Source organism: Folsomia candida, unplaced genomic scaffold (assembly GCF_002217175.1).
Source record: "Folsomia candida strain VU population unplaced genomic scaffold, ASM221717v1 Fcan01_Sc005, whole genome shotgun sequence".
Taxonomy (NCBI): Eukaryota; Metazoa; Arthropoda; class Collembola; order Entomobryomorpha; family Isotomidae; genus Folsomia; species Folsomia candida.
Window position 1 is genome coordinate 9,400,905 of NW_019091197.1, and position 17,459 is coordinate 9,418,363.

Sequence of the window (17,459 nt, forward strand, 5' to 3'; positions counted from 1 at the left end):
AGTTAAGCACGGCGGCGGGTCGGTAATGGTGTGGGGATGCATGGCTTCAAGTGGGGCAGGAAAAATGGAATTTGTTGACGGAATTATGGACCAATACAAGTACCAGGGAATACTTGACCGTAATATCCAGGAATCTGTTCGAAAACTTGGACTTGGACGACGATTTGTCTTCCAACAAGACAACGATCCGAAACACTCTGCCAAGTCCACCATGGAATACTTCAAGAAAAAAAAATTTCGAAGCTAGAATGGCCTCCCCAATCTCCAGACTTGAATCCCATTGAGCATCTGTGGGACCACATTGAAAGAGAAATAAGAAAACAATCTTTTTCAGGAATTCCGGGCCTAAAATCCAGAATTCTTGAAGTTTGGGAAACCATTTCTGAAGATGTGACCAAGAATTTGGTAAACTCTATGACTCGACGCCTTGAATCCGTCCTTAAAGCGAACGGAGGCCCAACCAAATATTAAAAATTAATTGTTATAACATTCCTTATAAATTACAGTTTTTTTTGTATGTTTTCTCTGACTGGACGTTGACTTTTGTCCATCCAATTGTTTTCATTTTGAATTAAAATACATCTCTGGCCTAAAATAAATTTTTTAGCGGAAAACTAATAATGTGCTATGAAATTACGTTAAATTTGTGAGAATTTGATATATCAATGATGAAAATTGGTTCAGTAGTTCAGTGACAATTTGAAAATGAAATTGACGCGACTATGTGGACGTAGACATCTGTCCGACACTGTATTTAAATTTTAATTAAACAATTGAAAAAAACTCACTTTAATTCTTTTATTATCAATTAGTAAGATAACTCCTAATTTCCTCTCTCTTCCCAAACACATAAAAATTCCCGACCACATGAGCCATTACGATAAGCCAGAATTTAACCTGATAAGAACATTTCTTAACCTTGTGTTTGAAACAAACTTGCGCCACGAGGGATCCAAACCATCCTCCGAGAAGTTCCAAAGTGTGCAATTTACACTCCGAAGTTCGCCAATCGGAATTGACCGTTGCTCTCTTATCTTTCGCCATTTCGATAAAACTCCAAATCCCAAAGAATACCAAGAAAATCGAATACACGATCAAAATTATGAGCATGGGGTCCATTTTATCTTATTCTGAAAAAATATATGTTATATTTAATGCATAATTGGGTATTTTATGGTGCAAATGCTTACCAATTACCGAAATTAATTTGCGGATGAATTTATTTAATTCTCTTGTGGATGTGGCCCAGATGGAAAAGTTTTGGCTGGATTGGACCCAATATAAAATGCAATTTGTTGCAGTGTAGCAATTTCTTGTAAAGTTTAATAATACACAGTGTGAGGGTATGAGTGATGGTATGGTGATGGGACATTAAGTTTAAGATTATACTACGGGATGGCAGGGAAAAACCCCTGGAATCGAGGAGATAGAACTTTTTTTATTTTTTAGGGGACAATATGCATACTGCTGGGCTTTTCAACCCACTACAGCACTGATACATACTTTACATAAATACGTTTAAATAAGTGTACAATTCCTTATTTTAATTAAATATCTGTATCCATACATAAATTAAGTTAAAAATGTCATTCTTATTTTCATGTCGCATGGCATGAAAAGCAACACGGGAAGCTTATGGACTACGTAAGTGATGGCTTTAATTTACTAGGCCGAACCTGGTCTTATGTACCAGAGTTAATAAAATCCACCCCCACAATTAAAAAATTAAAAAATCAACCAACTTTTTTCACGTGCAAAAGTTATTTTCTGCTGCAAATTAATTTTATATTCTTCACTCTCAATAAATTTATTAAAAGTTTATCTCCGGCGGAGGTAATATGCGTCACTACCGCGTGGTAACATTTTAGTAACAGTTTATCAACGAGAAGTAACAACTTATCCCCTGTTTTTATTTCCCAGCGGTGACAAAGGGGCCTGGCCAGTATTTAGCCTCTGTACATATGTTACCCGTAGGAGGTAAGTTATTACCTAAGCGGTAGAAACGCATAGTACCTTCGCCCGAGATAAACTTTTAATAAATTTATTGAGAGTGTTCAAAAATAATTAATGGTTGTGATTTAGTGTTTTATGTAAGAACAGAACCACTAGAAATTCATACCTTGATTGTGAAGGAATACAAGAAGTTTTTTTTTGGAAATAAATAAAAACTGTAAAGCATTAGTGATCCATACTGGCTTTTGAAGATGTATGAATATTATGAATTGAAAGTTAGATTTCATAATTTTTTTGAAGGGTTTTTTGTTTCGGGCAAGTTAAAATAATTTTAATTAAAACGAATTTTATTCTACATTAACTTTATCTCGCCTAAGTTAACTCGGATTGTTTTAATACCAGAATTTTCACACTATTTGCACATACAAGATAATATTACGTATTTCATGCTGCTAAAAGACGTCATAAGTTCAGAAGCGACCCCTTAGGGGCCATTCGGAATGGACACGTAAGAATCACCAGTACGAGACAAGTCGATGGAGACCTGTGAATAAATTTGTATAAATTAAAGTCACACTCTTAAAAATAATGTTGCCCTTTTGAGCAGTAAATGCACTGTGAATTCTAAATTATGTAAACTGTACGAAATCCGGTCCAGAGTTATCTTGACTTGATTACTAACAATGGAGGTCTCCCAACATATGCCCACAGATTTGGATTTGTCAATCGATCCCAAATTTAATTGGTATGAAATTTGCAAATGCAACTATCCCCTAAGACGCAGGTTTGGCAGAGATATTTGCATAAAGAAATGAGAAAACGCACAAATTTGTAATGCAAACGTGTAAAATTTGTTGCCTTTGGGGCCAGTTTTTTCCTCTTTTTACGCAAATATCTCCGCCAAACCTGCGCATTGGCGGACAGTTGCATTTGCAAATTTCATACTAATTAAATTTGGGATCGATTGACACTGGTTTCGTCCAAATCGGAGAGAACACGTTGGGAGACCTCCATTGTAAGTATACTTTCTATAGTATTTATTTACTATAGTAAATTGCTTTGGATTTAGTTTAATTCATTTCATTTAGAATTCATTTAGAATGCGTTTACAGCTGAAAAGGATGACATTATTTTTAAGAGTGTATTCATACGTCGTGTGGCGTCTTAATGAGAATGTTTCCTTTATGGGGGAAAGCAAGACTGTTTCCGTTGAGTAGGGGGACCCCCTTGACTTTTGAAGATTGTGATTGCCTTCCTGGTCGAGGAACTGCTTCTTCGACGATTTGATCCTCATTTTGTCTCTGAATTACTGGGTTCTTCCAGATACATAAAATAACGTTAATGCAAATTATTTACACTTTTAAAAATAATATTTGTTACGTACAAGAGATGCGTGTTCTTGTTGAGGAGGATTATGAACGATTTTAAAAGTTGTGTCGGTCTGAAATACAATAAGAAATGCATACTTTTAGCGATACCTGTTCAGAAAATGCTTCTTCATTCAAAATTCATTCAGACAATAAATAAGAAAAAATCATCCTTTATTCACACATTATTAATTTATTCAAAATTTGAAAGTGAATATTTATTCATTACTCATTTTTTATTCATCTTGTCTCAAATTCCCGTTGTTAGATGGATTTCTCAATGCACCCCGTATAATAGGCATAGCGGAAAATAAATGAATAAAATTATTCGTTCATTCCTCATGATTCATGAGTCATGAATATGAAATGAATAAATATTTATTCAATTTTGAAAAAAATATGTATGAATTTGTTTAATAATTAGTGAATAATGCTTTCATTCTGTGTTAAATAACTCTGTGTAAACAGTTATGCTTTGACCACAATGATACTTATTGCAAAAAATATTGCAAATATTGCAAAACAATATTGCAAAAAACATACCAGCAATGCTCCTGTTTTCACCGGATGGGAAATCACTGGGGTAAGAAATGCACAAATCAGTGCAAAAACTCCGTAATACACTGGCATCCTCGCCATTCTGATATTATTTTGCATAAACTCTATTTATACGTCTTTTGGAACAAATGAAGGATTTTAGCAGAATAGAGACTTTCAGAATTTTATTTTTTATCCGGTATCGGAAATTTATAAGTGAATGAATTTTATCGCCGGCCCCGACAAGACCAAAAATGTGAATGAAAAGAAACATTCAAAACCCTGCTCTACTTGTATGTATAAACATTTATGGAATTTGTGGTAGGTCAAAATATTCTTATTTAATGTCCAGACAAGTAATAAATATGCATGATAAGAAGAAGCATGTGATCACTGCATGTACTTACAAAATGTGAGCATATCACATTAATTCATTCATTCATGATCAACATATTCAGAAAATTTGCAATTCCGCAATTATGCATGGATTTGTGCTTCATGCCTCATTATAACGATCTGCCATTGCAATTTGCATATCCTCATTCATGAATTTCGCATTCTTTAATTAAGAAAAGTTAATTTCGTCATTGATCTAATTATGAATAAATATTTATCTCGCCAAAACAAGTACCTCTTAAAACAACTCAGTTATGCAAAGTTTTAATAATAAAACAAGCTCGTTGCATAAATTCTTCTTCGATTTAAATAAATACTTGCAATAAAAATTTATTACAATAAATTAATATCGCTAATATCAAATATTTGTCAACCTTTCGATAATTTTAAGTAGAAAACAATTTATTTTTTGTCATCGAGTCTGATTAGAATTTGCACGTGCCAATTGTTCAAGCAACTTAATTAGTAATTGTAACGTCCGCCCGGCATTAAACATTCATACTCGCGCTTTAAGCCGTCAAAAAAGCCGTGTTTGTCGTCAAACTTGCCGACGTCGTCGTTGTCATATTTTTCTTCTTGATCGTCGTCAGACTCGTCAGTGGCGAAAAATAAGTCCTCCACGTCTTTCAACCCATTCTTAATCATGGCCAAACTCCGGGTGGCGGCAGATTGGAAATTTTCAATCACGTCGGGGGTGATGCCCTCGGCCAGATTGTTGTACGGGTTGCAGGGATCCATCACCAGTGGGGTCTGCTTCCAGACGTCCTCAGGGATGGAGAATTTGCAATAATGATGACCGAAAAATATGCGCAGGTTGGAGAAATCCTACAAAAATTGGTAAAATTCAGTAAATTGTTGGACAAAGTAATAAAGTTTTGATTAATTTGCATGCATATTAACTGTTAAAATCCATTTAGTGCATAAATTATTCATTCATTGCTCAATGAATTTATGAATAATGAGTGAATAATTTGTTCAAAATTTTTTTATGAATGAATATTGAGTAAATATTAATTCATTTCAAATTCATGAATAATTTTATTCATTTTCGATGAATTGCTTTACATAAAAAAATCCATGTAATAAGGCGGGTTTGAGATATAATGAATAAGTATTCATTTTGAAAAAATGAAGAATTTTTCCAATTTTTAGATTGAATGAAGAAATGTTTTTTGAACAGGTATGGATCGTAATTCGCAATTCGTTTGATTCTTATTGTTTAAAAAATTACCTCCATTTCGCGCAAGAAACGTACAAACCTCTCAAACAGGCTGCCAACCGGTTGGTCCTTTTGCGCCCATGCGGCCACGAGTTCAACCATGTAGCTCCGCCCATGGACTTTTTCATCAATTCGGATTTGTTGATTCCAGTGGCGCGCAAGTTTGATGACTTTGACGACATCGTCCGGCTTCTTCTTCATGAAGAGGATCGTCTGCTCGGCCAGGCTGGTGGAGAAGACGGACGGTCTGGCAAAATTTCCCATGCGATGTCGCACCTCGACGGCCTGTTGTCTCGCCATGTCGCTGGAGTGCCTGGAATAGGAAAGAAATACACTCTTAAAAGTAATGTAACACTTTTGGTAATAAATTTCACGCAAACTACACTAAATCCAGAGTAACGTTAATTTGATAAAGAGTTAAAGAGTAAAGTTTACGCTAGAATGTAACCTTCATAAACTTATCAAAATGGTCACACTATTTTTAAGAGTGTAAATTCGTCGGTTGAAATATTTGCGTTTGAAACTGGTAGCAATAAATACTCGACCATTATTGACAATACTAAATATTTTTTAACTTAAAGTAGAAAATGGTAGCTTTTCGAAAGGGTAACATTATTTTTAAGAGTGTATCAATATTTGCTTGTATTTACTAAAAACTTTATTTACTTGTACTATTTATAGTACAAGACCACATTCTTAGAAATAATGCTACCCTTTCGACTAGTAAAGTGCCCTCTGAATTCTAAAATAGGTGTAAACGATACTAAATCCAGAGTAACGAGATCTTGTCTGGATTTAGTGTAGTGTACATCTATTTTAGAATTCAGAGGCCACAAGACTTTTCAAAAAGGTAACACTATTTTTAAGAGTGTATTAATTCTACTACTGTTTTTTCTCGTCCTTCCATTTATAAAATGACGTCGAAATGCTTCATGGATTTTTTTCAAAATCCAGAAGTCTTATTCAAACTTGATGGTTGGGATGATAGAAGGGCAGAATGAGTCTTTTGAGACGAGAATCGAAAACTTTAAAAAAATTAAATTTCTTTCAAGGAAATTAAATTTCCTTTCTAATTATGTTTATCTTCTCTCTCCCAGGGATCTTAAAGATCGCAAATACTCGTAATACTTTAAAAATGTTTTTTCAAAAATTAAAAAATCATTTTTACCAATTCGAAGCCAATTTAGAGATTTATTAAGAATTTGAGATTAATTACGCGTTATTTATAGGTTTCAAAATAGAGATTACCAGTATTATTTTATCTATATATGTATTTGATTGTATGAAAGTGAAGCTGAACTGTGACATCAAAATTACTCGTCACAAAAATTTAATGTAAATTTCAAGGCACTTGGACCTTTTTATTAATTTGTTGAATGCAAATAGTTAGAAAACATGATATGACCAAACTTGAATATTATATAGTGGGGAACCTCAGACATCGCTAAAAAATTTCACTTACTGCGCTCGCTTAGAAATTTCGCTCGATTAAGCGAACAAGCGAAAGAAACCTTCCTGAAGTCCATTTACTTAAAAATTGTGTTTACTTAAGCTGGGGAACATGACACACTGCGGGAATTTTGAATGCGTACTTATAATCAACTAACCTAGAAATAAGCGACTTTAACCCTACTCTGAGCCCGGCTCAGAGCGACGGCTCAGTGAGCCGTCGCTTGCAAGAACTTGGGTTCGCTTAAAATCAATCGCTTTGATTGGCTGTCTCATACGCACCGTAGTTAACGCAAGCGAAATTTTTAAGCGATGTCTGAGGTCCCCCAGTATATCACGTATATAAATAATACATCGGATGCTCGTGGCGACTTTTCTACTTGGTAGTGTATATATGTATGCATGTATGTATGTATGTATTTGATTTATTACTGAACTTTTTCGGGCGTATCGCCCATAAAGTTACCACAATGATAATCTATACTCTATAATCAACATAGGAGTCTCGTTTGGTATCTTATAATTGTGACACTTATTATAATTAGCATCAAAAATTAGAATTTCGCATATTACATGGTAGTGTTTCGGGTGCAAGTAACCAGCTGCAAGAATTAATCGCAAGAAACTGGTTTCTTGCAACTATTATTACCTGCAAGAATGCAGAAAGAAAAAAACCGCAAGAAATTCCTTGCAGCCACTATATTGCTTATGGCGCGCCGCTAGATGACGCCCTATTTCTTGCCTTTCTTGCACCTTGCATTGCTTTTCAGTGCAAGAAACGATGCGTTATTTCTACTATATTGTTTAATTAATATTCAAACTGGAAAACTATACCTAGTTTTGGTAGATTATTATTAAATTTGAACAATTCTCAAAAACGGCGTCTCAGTAGTTACAATTCTTAAAAAAATCATTAATTTTAATTTTACAAATTTAATTTAAAATCATTAACGTTACAGATAAAATATCTCTATATATACCAGACATCATCCATACTTAAATGTGGATCATAACCAATCAATTATCATTTGTCTTCTGTGCAATTAGAGGGTTATTGGGTTACAATTTTGCAAACTAATTAATTCCGTATTGACCGTACTATTGTAAAAGTTATCAAAATTTGTATTTACAAAACAATTTCCCCAGTAATTTTTTCACTATTTATATCGAAGTATTTGTGCCAAAAAGCCAAACCACCTGAAGGAAAATCTAAATAATTAAAACGATTACGACCCTTTTAGAATAATGATTATTACCGCTGAAGTTTTTCATTTGTTTCAAATTTGTACTTTATATCTTTTCAATTTTTCCTCCTAAATGGTGTCCCTGTTTCAATTAACGAGCTCGAAGTTTTATCGTAATTATAAATTTTTGAAAAGTGAAACCAAAACAATGTATGTGTTAAATTGACAATTTTTTTACCAACTGTATTGTAAAATTTGTACATGTAAAAATTTTCTATTTATGCATGTCTTGCGTGTTTTTTAAATAATTAGTATTTGTACATATCGAACAATCATCTTTATAAAATCATTTGTGTTAATTAAGTACCATTAATTATTAAAAAACATTGAAAAAATTCGTATCTCACTAATTGAAATACTTAACTGCACAAATTAATTATAGAGTATTTATTTATTACATAATAATTCAGTATTACAAGTGAGTACAGTGTCGGACAGATCTCTACGTCCACATAGTCGCGTCAATTTCATTTTCAAATTGTCACTGAACTACTGAACCAATTTTCATCATTGATATATCTAATTCTCACAAATTTAACGTAATTTCATAAAACATATGAGTTATTTCTGAAAATTCTGGGAAAACTGAGAATCATAGTGCAGAGCGAGAGAGGATGAAATTTGAGCGGACAAAAGTCTACGTCCACTTCACTTTAATTGTCAACAACAAAAATCTCTCCAATTTATAAAATCAGGTAACTTAATAAATCTATCAATAACATATGCCGCATTAATTTTTAAATAATTTTCTTCCAGAAAAATATGATGGCGTCGACACGCAAGGAAATTCCTATCGCTATTCGAGATCTTGTCATTCAGGACTGGAAGGGTGGACAAAAAGGGGGGCTGTCGCAGAGACAAATAGGGACCAAGTATAAATTAGCAAGGACAACCATCCAGACAATCATTAAGAACTTTAGAGCTAATGGTTCAGTCCAAAACAAGGTCAAAAGTGGTCGAAAACCGATTTTGGCTCACCGAGAAGTACGCCACGTGCTCAACAAAGTCAACGTTACACCCTCACTTAGTGCTCCAAAGCTATCTACCGAGATCAAGGAGATGTTCGACAAACAAGTTAGTCCTAGGACCATCCAAAGAACACTGAACAAGGGAAATTTGAAATCCCACAGAGCAGTCCGGAAGCCTCTTATTGTACCGAGGAATGCAACCAAACGAGTGAAGTTTGCCAGAGACCACATTTCCAAGCCACAAACATTCTGGGACAGTATTTTATGGACTGACGAGTCAAAGTTCAATGTCTTTGGGTCAGATGGGCGTCGTAGAGTGTGGAGATATCCAAAAGAAGCATTGAATCCAAAAAATCTCAACCCCACAGTTAAGCACGGCGGCGGGTCGGTAATGGTGTGGGGATGCATGGCTTCAAGTGGGGCAGGAAAAATGGAATTTGTTGACGGAATTATGGACCAATACAAGTACCAGGGAATACTTGACCGTAATATCCAGGAATCTGTTCGAAAACTTGGACTTGGACGACGATTTGTCTTCCAACAAGACAACGATCCGAAACACTCTGCCAAGTCCACCATGGAATACTTCAAGAAAAAAAAATTTCGAAGCTAGAATGGCCTCCCCAATCTCCAGACTTGAATCCCATTGAGCATCTGTGGGACCACATTGAAAGAGAAATAAGAAAACAATCTTTTTCAGGAATTCCGGGCCTAAAATCCAGAATTCTTGAAGTTTGGGAAACCATTTCTGAAGATGTGACCAAGAATTTGGTAAACTCTATGACTCGACGCCTTGAATCCGTCCTTAAAGCGAACGGAGGCCCAACCAAATATTAAAAATTAATTGTTATAACATTCCTTATAAATTACAGTTTTTTTTGTATGTTTTCTCTGACTGGACGTTGACTTTTGTCCATCCAATTGTTTTCATTTTGAATTAAAATACATCTCTGGCCTAAAATAAATTTTTTAGCGGAAAACTAATAATGTGCTATGAAATTACGTTAAATTTGTGAGAATTTGATATATCAATGATGAAAATTGGTTCAGTAGTTCAGTGACAATTTGAAAATGAAATTGACGCGACTATGTGGACGTAGACATCTGTCCGACACTGTATTTAAATTTTAATTAAACAATTGAAAAAAACTCACTTTAATTCTTTTATTATCAATTAGTAAGATAACTCCTAATTTCCTCTCTCTTCCCAAACACATAAAAATTCCCGACCACATGAGCCATTACGATAAGCCAGAATTTAACCTGATAAGAACATTTCTTAACCTTGTGTTTGAAACAAACTTGCGCCACGAGGGATCCAAACCATCCTCCGAGAAGTTCCAAAGTGTGCAATTTACACTCCGAAGTTCGCCAATCGGAATTGACCGTTGCTCTCTTATCTTTCGCCATTTCGATAAAACTCCAAATCCCAAAGAATACCAAGAAAATCGAATACACGATCAAAATTATGAGCATGGGGTCCATTTTATCTTATTCTGAAAAAATATATGTTATATTTAATGCATAATTGGGTATTTTATGGTGCAAATGCTTACCAATTACCGAAATTAATTTGCGGATGAATTTATTTAATTCTCTTGTGGATGTGGCCCAGATGGAAAAGTTTTGGCTGGATTGGACCCAATATAAAATGCAATTTGTTGCAGTGTAGCAATTTCTTGTAAAGTTTAATAATACACAGTGTGAGGGTATGAGTGATGGTATGGTGATGGGACATTAAGTTTAAGATTATACTACGGGATGGCAGGGAAAAACCCCTGGAATCGAGGAGATAGAACTTTTTTTATTTTTTAGGGGACAATATGCATACTGCTGGGCTTTTCAACCCACTACAGCACTGATACATACTTTACATAAATACGTTTAAATAAGTGTACAATTCCTTATTTTAATTAAATATCTGTATCCATACATAAATTAAGTTAAAAATGTCATTCTTATTTTCATGTCGCATGGCATGAAAAGCAACACGGGAAGCTTATGGACTACGTAAGTGATGGCTTTAATTTACTAGGCCGAACCTGGTCTTATGTACCAGAGTTAATAAAATCCACCCCCACAATTAAAAAATTAAAAAATCAACCAACTTTTTTCACGTGCAAAAGTTATTTTCTGCTGCAAATTAATTTTATATTCTTCACTCTCAATAAATTTATTAAAAGTTTATCTCCGGCGGAGGTAATATGCGTCACTACCGCGTGGTAACATTTTAGTAACAGTTTATCAACGAGAAGTAACAACTTATCCCCTGTTTTTATTTCCCAGCGGTGACAAAGGGGCCTGGCCAGTATTTAGCCTCTGTACATATGTTACCCGTAGGAGGTAAGTTATTACCTAAGCGGTAGAAACGCATAGTACCTTCGCCCGAGATAAACTTTTAATAAATTTATTGAGAGTGTTCAAAAATAATTAATGGTTGTGATTTAGTGTTTTATGTAAGAACAGAACCACTAGAAATTCATACCTTGATTGTGAAGGAATACAAGAAGTTTTTTTTTGGAAATAAATAAAAACTGTAAAGCATTAGTGATCCATACTGGCTTTTGAAGATGTATGAATATTATGAATTGAAAGTTAGATTTCATAATTTTTTTGAAGGGTTTTTTGTTTCGGGCAAGTTAAAATAATTTTAATTAAAACGAATTTTATTCTACATTAACTTTATCTCGCCTAAGTTAACTCGGATTGTTTTAATACCAGAATTTTCACACTATTTGCACATACAAGATAATATTACGTATTTCATGCTGCTAAAAGACGTCATAAGTTCAGAAGCGACCCCTTAGGGGCCATTCGGAATGGACACGTAAGAATCACCAGTACGAGACAAGTCGATGGAGACCTGTGAATAAATTTGTATAAATTAAAGTCACACTCTTAAAAATAATGTTGCCCTTTTGAGCAGTAAATGCACTGTGAATTCTAAATTATGTAAACTGTACGAAATCCGGTCCAGAGTTATCTTGACTTGATTACTAACAATGGAGGTCTCCCAACATATGCCCACAGATTTGGATTTGTCAATCGATCCCAAATTTAATTGGTATGAAATTTGCAAATGCAACTATCCCCTAAGACGCAGGTTTGGCAGAGATATTTGCATAAAGAAATGAGAAAACGCACAAATTTGTAATGCAAACGTGTAAAATTTGTTGCCTTTGGGGCCAGTTTTTTCCTCTTTTTACGCAAATATCTCCGCCAAACCTGCGCATTGGCGGACAGTTGCATTTGCAAATTTCATACTAATTAAATTTGGGATCGATTGACACTGGTTTCGTCCAAATCGGAGAGAACACGTTGGGAGACCTCCATTGTAAGTATACTTTCTATAGTATTTATTTACTATAGTAAATTGCTTTGGATTTAGTTTAATTCATTTCATTTAGAATTCATTTAGAATGCGTTTACAGCTGAAAAGGATGACATTATTTTTAAGAGTGTATTCATACGTCGTGTGGCGTCTTAATGAGAATGTTTCCTTTATGGGGGAAAGCAAGACTGTTTCCGTTGAGTAGGGGGACCCCCTTGACTTTTGAAGATTGTGATTGCCTTCCTGGTCGAGGAACTGCTTCTTCGACGATTTGATCCTCATTTTGTCTCTGAATTACTGGGTTCTTCCAGATACATAAAATAACGTTAATGCAAATTATTTACACTTTTAAAAATAATATTTGTTACGTACAAGAGATGCGTGTTCTTGTTGAGGAGGATTATGAACGATTTTAAAAGTTGTGTCGGTCTGAAATACAATAAGAAATGCATACTTTTAGCGATACCTGTTCAGAAAATGCTTCTTCATTCAAAATTCATTCAGACAATAAATAAGAAAAAATCATCCTTTATTCACACATTATTAATTTATTCAAAATTTGAAAGTGAATATTTATTCATTACTCATTTTTTATTCATCTTGTCTCAAATTCCCGTTGTTAGATGGATTTCTCAATGCACCCCGTATAATAGGCATAGCGGAAAATAAATGAATAAAATTATTCGTTCATTCCTCATGATTCATGAGTCATGAATATGAAATGAATAAATATTTATTCAATTTTGAAAAAAATATGTATGAATTTGTTTAATAATTAGTGAATAATGCTTTCATTCTGTGTTAAATAACTCTGTGTAAACAGTTATGCTTTGACCACAATGATACTTATTGCAAAAAATATTGCAAATATTGCAAAACAATATTGCAAAAAACATACCAGCAATGCTCCTGTTTTCACCGGATGGGAAATCACTGGGGTAAGAAATGCACAAATCAGTGCAAAAACTCCGTAATACACTGGCATCCTCGCCATTCTGATATTATTTTGCATAAACTCTATTTATACGTCTTTTGGAACAAATGAAGGATTTTAGCAGAATAGAGACTTTCAGAATTTTATTTTTTATCCGGTATCGGAAATTTATAAGTGAATGAATTTTATCGCCGGCCCCGACAAGACCAAAAATGTGAATGAAAAGAAACATTCAAAACCCTGCTCTACTTGTATGTATAAACATTTATGGAATTTGTGGTAGGTCAAAATATTCTTATTTAATGTCCAGACAAGTAATAAATATGCATGATAAGAAGAAGCATGTGATCACTGCATGTACTTACAAAATGTGAGCATATCACATTAATTCATTCATTCATGATCAACATATTCAGAAAATTTGCAATTCCGCAATTATGCATGGATTTGTGCTTCATGCCTCATTATAACGATCTGCCATTGCAATTTGCATATCCTCATTCATGAATTTCGCATTCTTTAATTAAGAAAAGTTAATTTCGTCATTGATCTAATTATGAATAAATATTTATCTCGCCAAAACAAGTACCTCTTAAAACAACTCAGTTATGCAAAGTTTTAATAATAAAACAAGCTCGTTGCATAAATTCTTCTTCGATTTAAATAAATACTTGCAATAAAAATTTATTACAATAAATTAATATCGCTAATATCAAATATTTGTCAACCTTTCGATAATTTTAAGTAGAAAACAATTTATTTTTTGTCATCGAGTCTGATTAGAATTTGCACGTGCCAATTGTTCAAGCAACTTAATTAGTAATTGTAACGTCCGCCCGGCATTAAACATTCATACTCGCGCTTTAAGCCGTCAAAAAAGCCGTGTTTGTCGTCAAACTTGCCGACGTCGTCGTTGTCATATTTTTCTTCTTGATCGTCGTCAGACTCGTCAGTGGCGAAAAATAAGTCCTCCACGTCTTTCAACCCATTCTTAATCATGGCCAAACTCCGGGTGGCGGCAGATTGGAAATTTTCAATCACGTCGGGGGTGATGCCCTCGGCCAGATTGTTGTACGGGTTGCAGGGATCCATCACCAGTGGGGTCTGCTTCCAGACGTCCTCAGGGATGGAGAATTTGCAATAATGATGACCGAAAAATATGCGCAGGTTGGAGAAATCCTACAAAAATTGGTAAAATTCAGTAAATTGTTGGACAAAGTAATAAAGTTTTGATTAATTTGCATGCATATTAACTGTTAAAATCCATTTAGTGCATAAATTATTCATTCATTGCTCAATGAATTTATGAATAATGAGTGAATAATTTGTTCAAAATTTTTTTATGAATGAATATTGAGTAAATATTAATTCATTTCAAATTCATGAATAATTTTATTCATTTTCGATGAATTGCTTTACATAAAAAAATCCATGTAATAAGGCGGGTTTGAGATATAATGAATAAGTATTCATTTTGAAAAAATGAAGAATTTTTCCAATTTTTAGATTGAATGAAGAAATGTTTTTTGAACAGGTATGGATCGTAATTCGCAATTCGTTTGATTCTTATTGTTTAAAAAATTACCTCCATTTCGCGCAAGAAACGTACAAACCTCTCAAACAGGCTGCCAACCGGTTGGTCCTTTTGCGCCCATGCGGCCACGAGTTCAACCATGTAGCTCCGCCCATGGACTTTTTCATCAATTCGGATTTGTTGATTCCAGTGGCGCGCAAGTTTGATGACTTTGACGACATCGTCCGGCTTCTTCTTCATGAAGAGGATCGTCTGCTCGGCCAGGCTGGTGGAGAAGACGGACGGTCTGGCAAAATTTCCCATGCGATGTCGCACCTCGACGGCCTGTTGTCTCGCCATGTCGCTGGAGTGCCTGGAATAGGAAAGAAATACACTCTTAAAAGTAATGTAACACTTTTGGTAATAAATTTCACGCAAACTACACTAAATCCAGAGTAACGTTAATTTGATAAAGAGTTAAAGAGTAAAGTTTACGCTAGAATGTAACCTTCATAAACTTATCAAAATGGTCACACTATTTTTAAGAGTGTAAATTCGTCGGTTGAAATATTTGCGTTTGAAACTGGTAGCAATAAATACTCGACCATTATTGACAATACTAAATATTTTTTAACTTAAAGTAGAAAATGGTAGCTTTTCGAAAGGGTAACATTATTTTTAAGAGTGTATCAATATTTGCTTGTATTTACTAAAAACTTTATTTACTTGTACTATTTATAGTACAAGACCACATTCTTAGAAATAATGCTACCCTTTCGACTAGTAAAGTGCCCTCTGAATTCTAAAATAGGTGTAAACGATACTAAATCCAGAGTAACGAGATCTTGTCTGGATTTAGTGTAGTGTACATCTATTTTAGAATTCAGAGGCCACAAGACTTTTCAAAAAGGTAACACTATTTTTAAGAGTGTATTAATTCTACTACTGTTTTTTCATACTTGGCATGATCCAATAGATTTTGTGCCGGGAGTAGGTCAAAATCCAAGGTGAGTCGATTAATCCGGATTTTGAACCTGATCGAATATCTCGTCTTTTTGATGAAGGAATACCCGCGCACTGTCTTCAGGGCTGCCAGCATTTTGTCGAAGATGCGCTGTCGAAAGGGAGGTTCGTGGTCGTTCAGGAAGACGACGACGTCAAAGTCCGTGTCACCGATGGCCGTCCCTTTCCCCATTGAGCCGCCAACCTGATTATAGAATGAGTAGATTTTAATTTTACATAAATAAATAAACCGTTGTAACGTTAGAAATAGCTCACCCTGTAATAATGATTTTGCACCAATGGTGCAGAATTGGCAGACAAAAGATATACATAATTGTGATATAATTTTTCATCAATGGTGGAATCTTCTGAGGTGCTCCCAGTGTCGACCTTCCATATTAATGACACCTGAAAAGTCAAACGAGGATTATTTTCGACACAAATTAGTTGGAAATTTTTAACCCTACTGTAAATAATTTCGTGATAAGCATCGTCATCCATTTCACTCTACGAAAGGACACCGCACGGTCAACATGGAACAATGTCCCTTAGATATTTTTTCGCCATTTTTTGATATGTTGTAGATCTTTATTGGCTGAACAAAAGTTAAGTTACCTTTAAAGTCGAAATCGACCTCCTTGACCTTGTTTCGGGGGTCCAAAAGTCGAGAGGAAATGGGAGTTTTCAGTTGTCCAGAATTTAACACAGCAGTATATTGGGAGCTAAATCAGCAGTAGATGGGGAAAAACTCAAAAATATTATTCGGTCTCTGGAAAATCAGGGAGTGGTGTCAGACCCCACAAAGTATATATATTCTGAATCCTCTCGTTGGGACCTTTCGAACGATACCTCACTTGTGGGGCTCCGTGATCTTGGATCTCCCTACATAAAAAAGGTCAAAAACGTCAATTTCGACTTTGAGGGTAATGTAACTTTAGTTCTACTACTCAAGATCTACAACATATCAAAAAATGGTGTAAAAATATCTAAGTGAGATTGTGCCATGTTGACCGTGCGGTATCCTTTGCTCAAAACTTTTGGGCATACTCACGCCACAATGAAATTGCTGAGAAGATTTGCAAACAAAAATCGCATATTTTTTTAGTTTGAAAGCAAAGGTTTTGTGAAATTGTATGTAGCATATTTCGGAAAAATTTTGCATATTAGAAATGTTGATGTGCTTAATAAGCGAGATTTGAGAGTCTTATACAAATACCTTATAACCATGCATTTGTCCAGTGGATCATTAACACCCTCGGCAGGATTCATCCGTCCTGCGAAGGCTGGTTCTTGAGAAAACATTTCCTCTATCATTTTCAGGTCTGAGATGATGACGACTCTGCGATAATTACGCATTTAGTGTGCTAGTAATGTAAATTTTAAAATTTATCTGCTTGTGTAAAAATAAATTGAGAAAAGTTGAGGATTTGTTGATTTTATACTCTTGTAAACTTAATTGTATCTACCATTGTAAGTATGAAATAAACGATTGAAAGAAAATTACTTTTGATATAACATTTTCACAGAGTAAACATCCCCATATTCT

General features: G+C 34.6%; 4 protein-coding genes across 4 annotated transcripts; all 4 read right to left on the reverse strand.

Annotated features, from left to right (window-relative positions):
* Positions 1–1,418: 1,418 nt before the first annotated feature.
* Positions 1,419–4,130, reverse strand: LOC110850125. The gene is made up of 4 exons (XM_022097606.2): positions 3,864–4,130; positions 3,338–3,394; positions 3,105–3,269; positions 1,419–2,497 (listed from the first exon to the last, which is right to left on the reverse strand). Exons 1-4 carry the CDS (start codon positions 3,975–3,977, stop codon positions 2,438–2,440), a joined length of 396 nt encoding a protein of 131 aa, XP_021953298.1. The 5' UTR covers positions 3,978–4,130; the 3' UTR covers positions 1,419–2,437.
* Positions 4,131–4,715: 585 nt separating this feature from the next.
* Positions 4,716–10,543, reverse strand: LOC110850526 (2'-5'-oligoadenylate synthase-like protein 1). Its single transcript, XM_022097961.1, has 3 exons — positions 10,458–10,543; positions 5,485–5,785; positions 4,716–5,078 (listed from the first exon to the last, which is right to left on the reverse strand). The coding sequence occupies exons 1-3, from the start codon at positions 10,541–10,543 to the stop codon at positions 4,716–4,718; spliced, it is 750 nt and encodes a 249-aa protein (XP_021953653.1).
* Positions 10,544–10,917: 374 nt separating this feature from the next.
* On the reverse strand, positions 10,918–13,629 carry LOC110850122. Its single transcript, XM_022097603.2, has 4 exons — positions 13,363–13,629; positions 12,837–12,893; positions 12,604–12,768; positions 10,918–11,996 (listed from the first exon to the last, which is right to left on the reverse strand). The coding sequence occupies exons 1-4, from the start codon at positions 13,474–13,476 to the stop codon at positions 11,937–11,939; spliced, it is 396 nt and encodes a 131-aa protein (XP_021953295.1). The 5' UTR covers positions 13,477–13,629; the 3' UTR covers positions 10,918–11,936.
* Positions 13,630–14,214: 585 nt separating this feature from the next.
* LOC110850527 (2'-5'-oligoadenylate synthase 1A) lies at positions 14,215–17,227 on the reverse strand. The gene is made up of 5 exons (XM_022097962.1): positions 17,130–17,227; positions 16,768–16,795; positions 15,871–16,118; positions 14,984–15,284; positions 14,215–14,577 (listed from the first exon to the last, which is right to left on the reverse strand). Exons 1-5 carry the CDS (start codon positions 17,225–17,227, stop codon positions 14,215–14,217), a joined length of 1,038 nt encoding a protein of 345 aa, XP_021953654.1.
* Between the last annotated feature and the right edge of the window lie 232 nt (positions 17,228–17,459).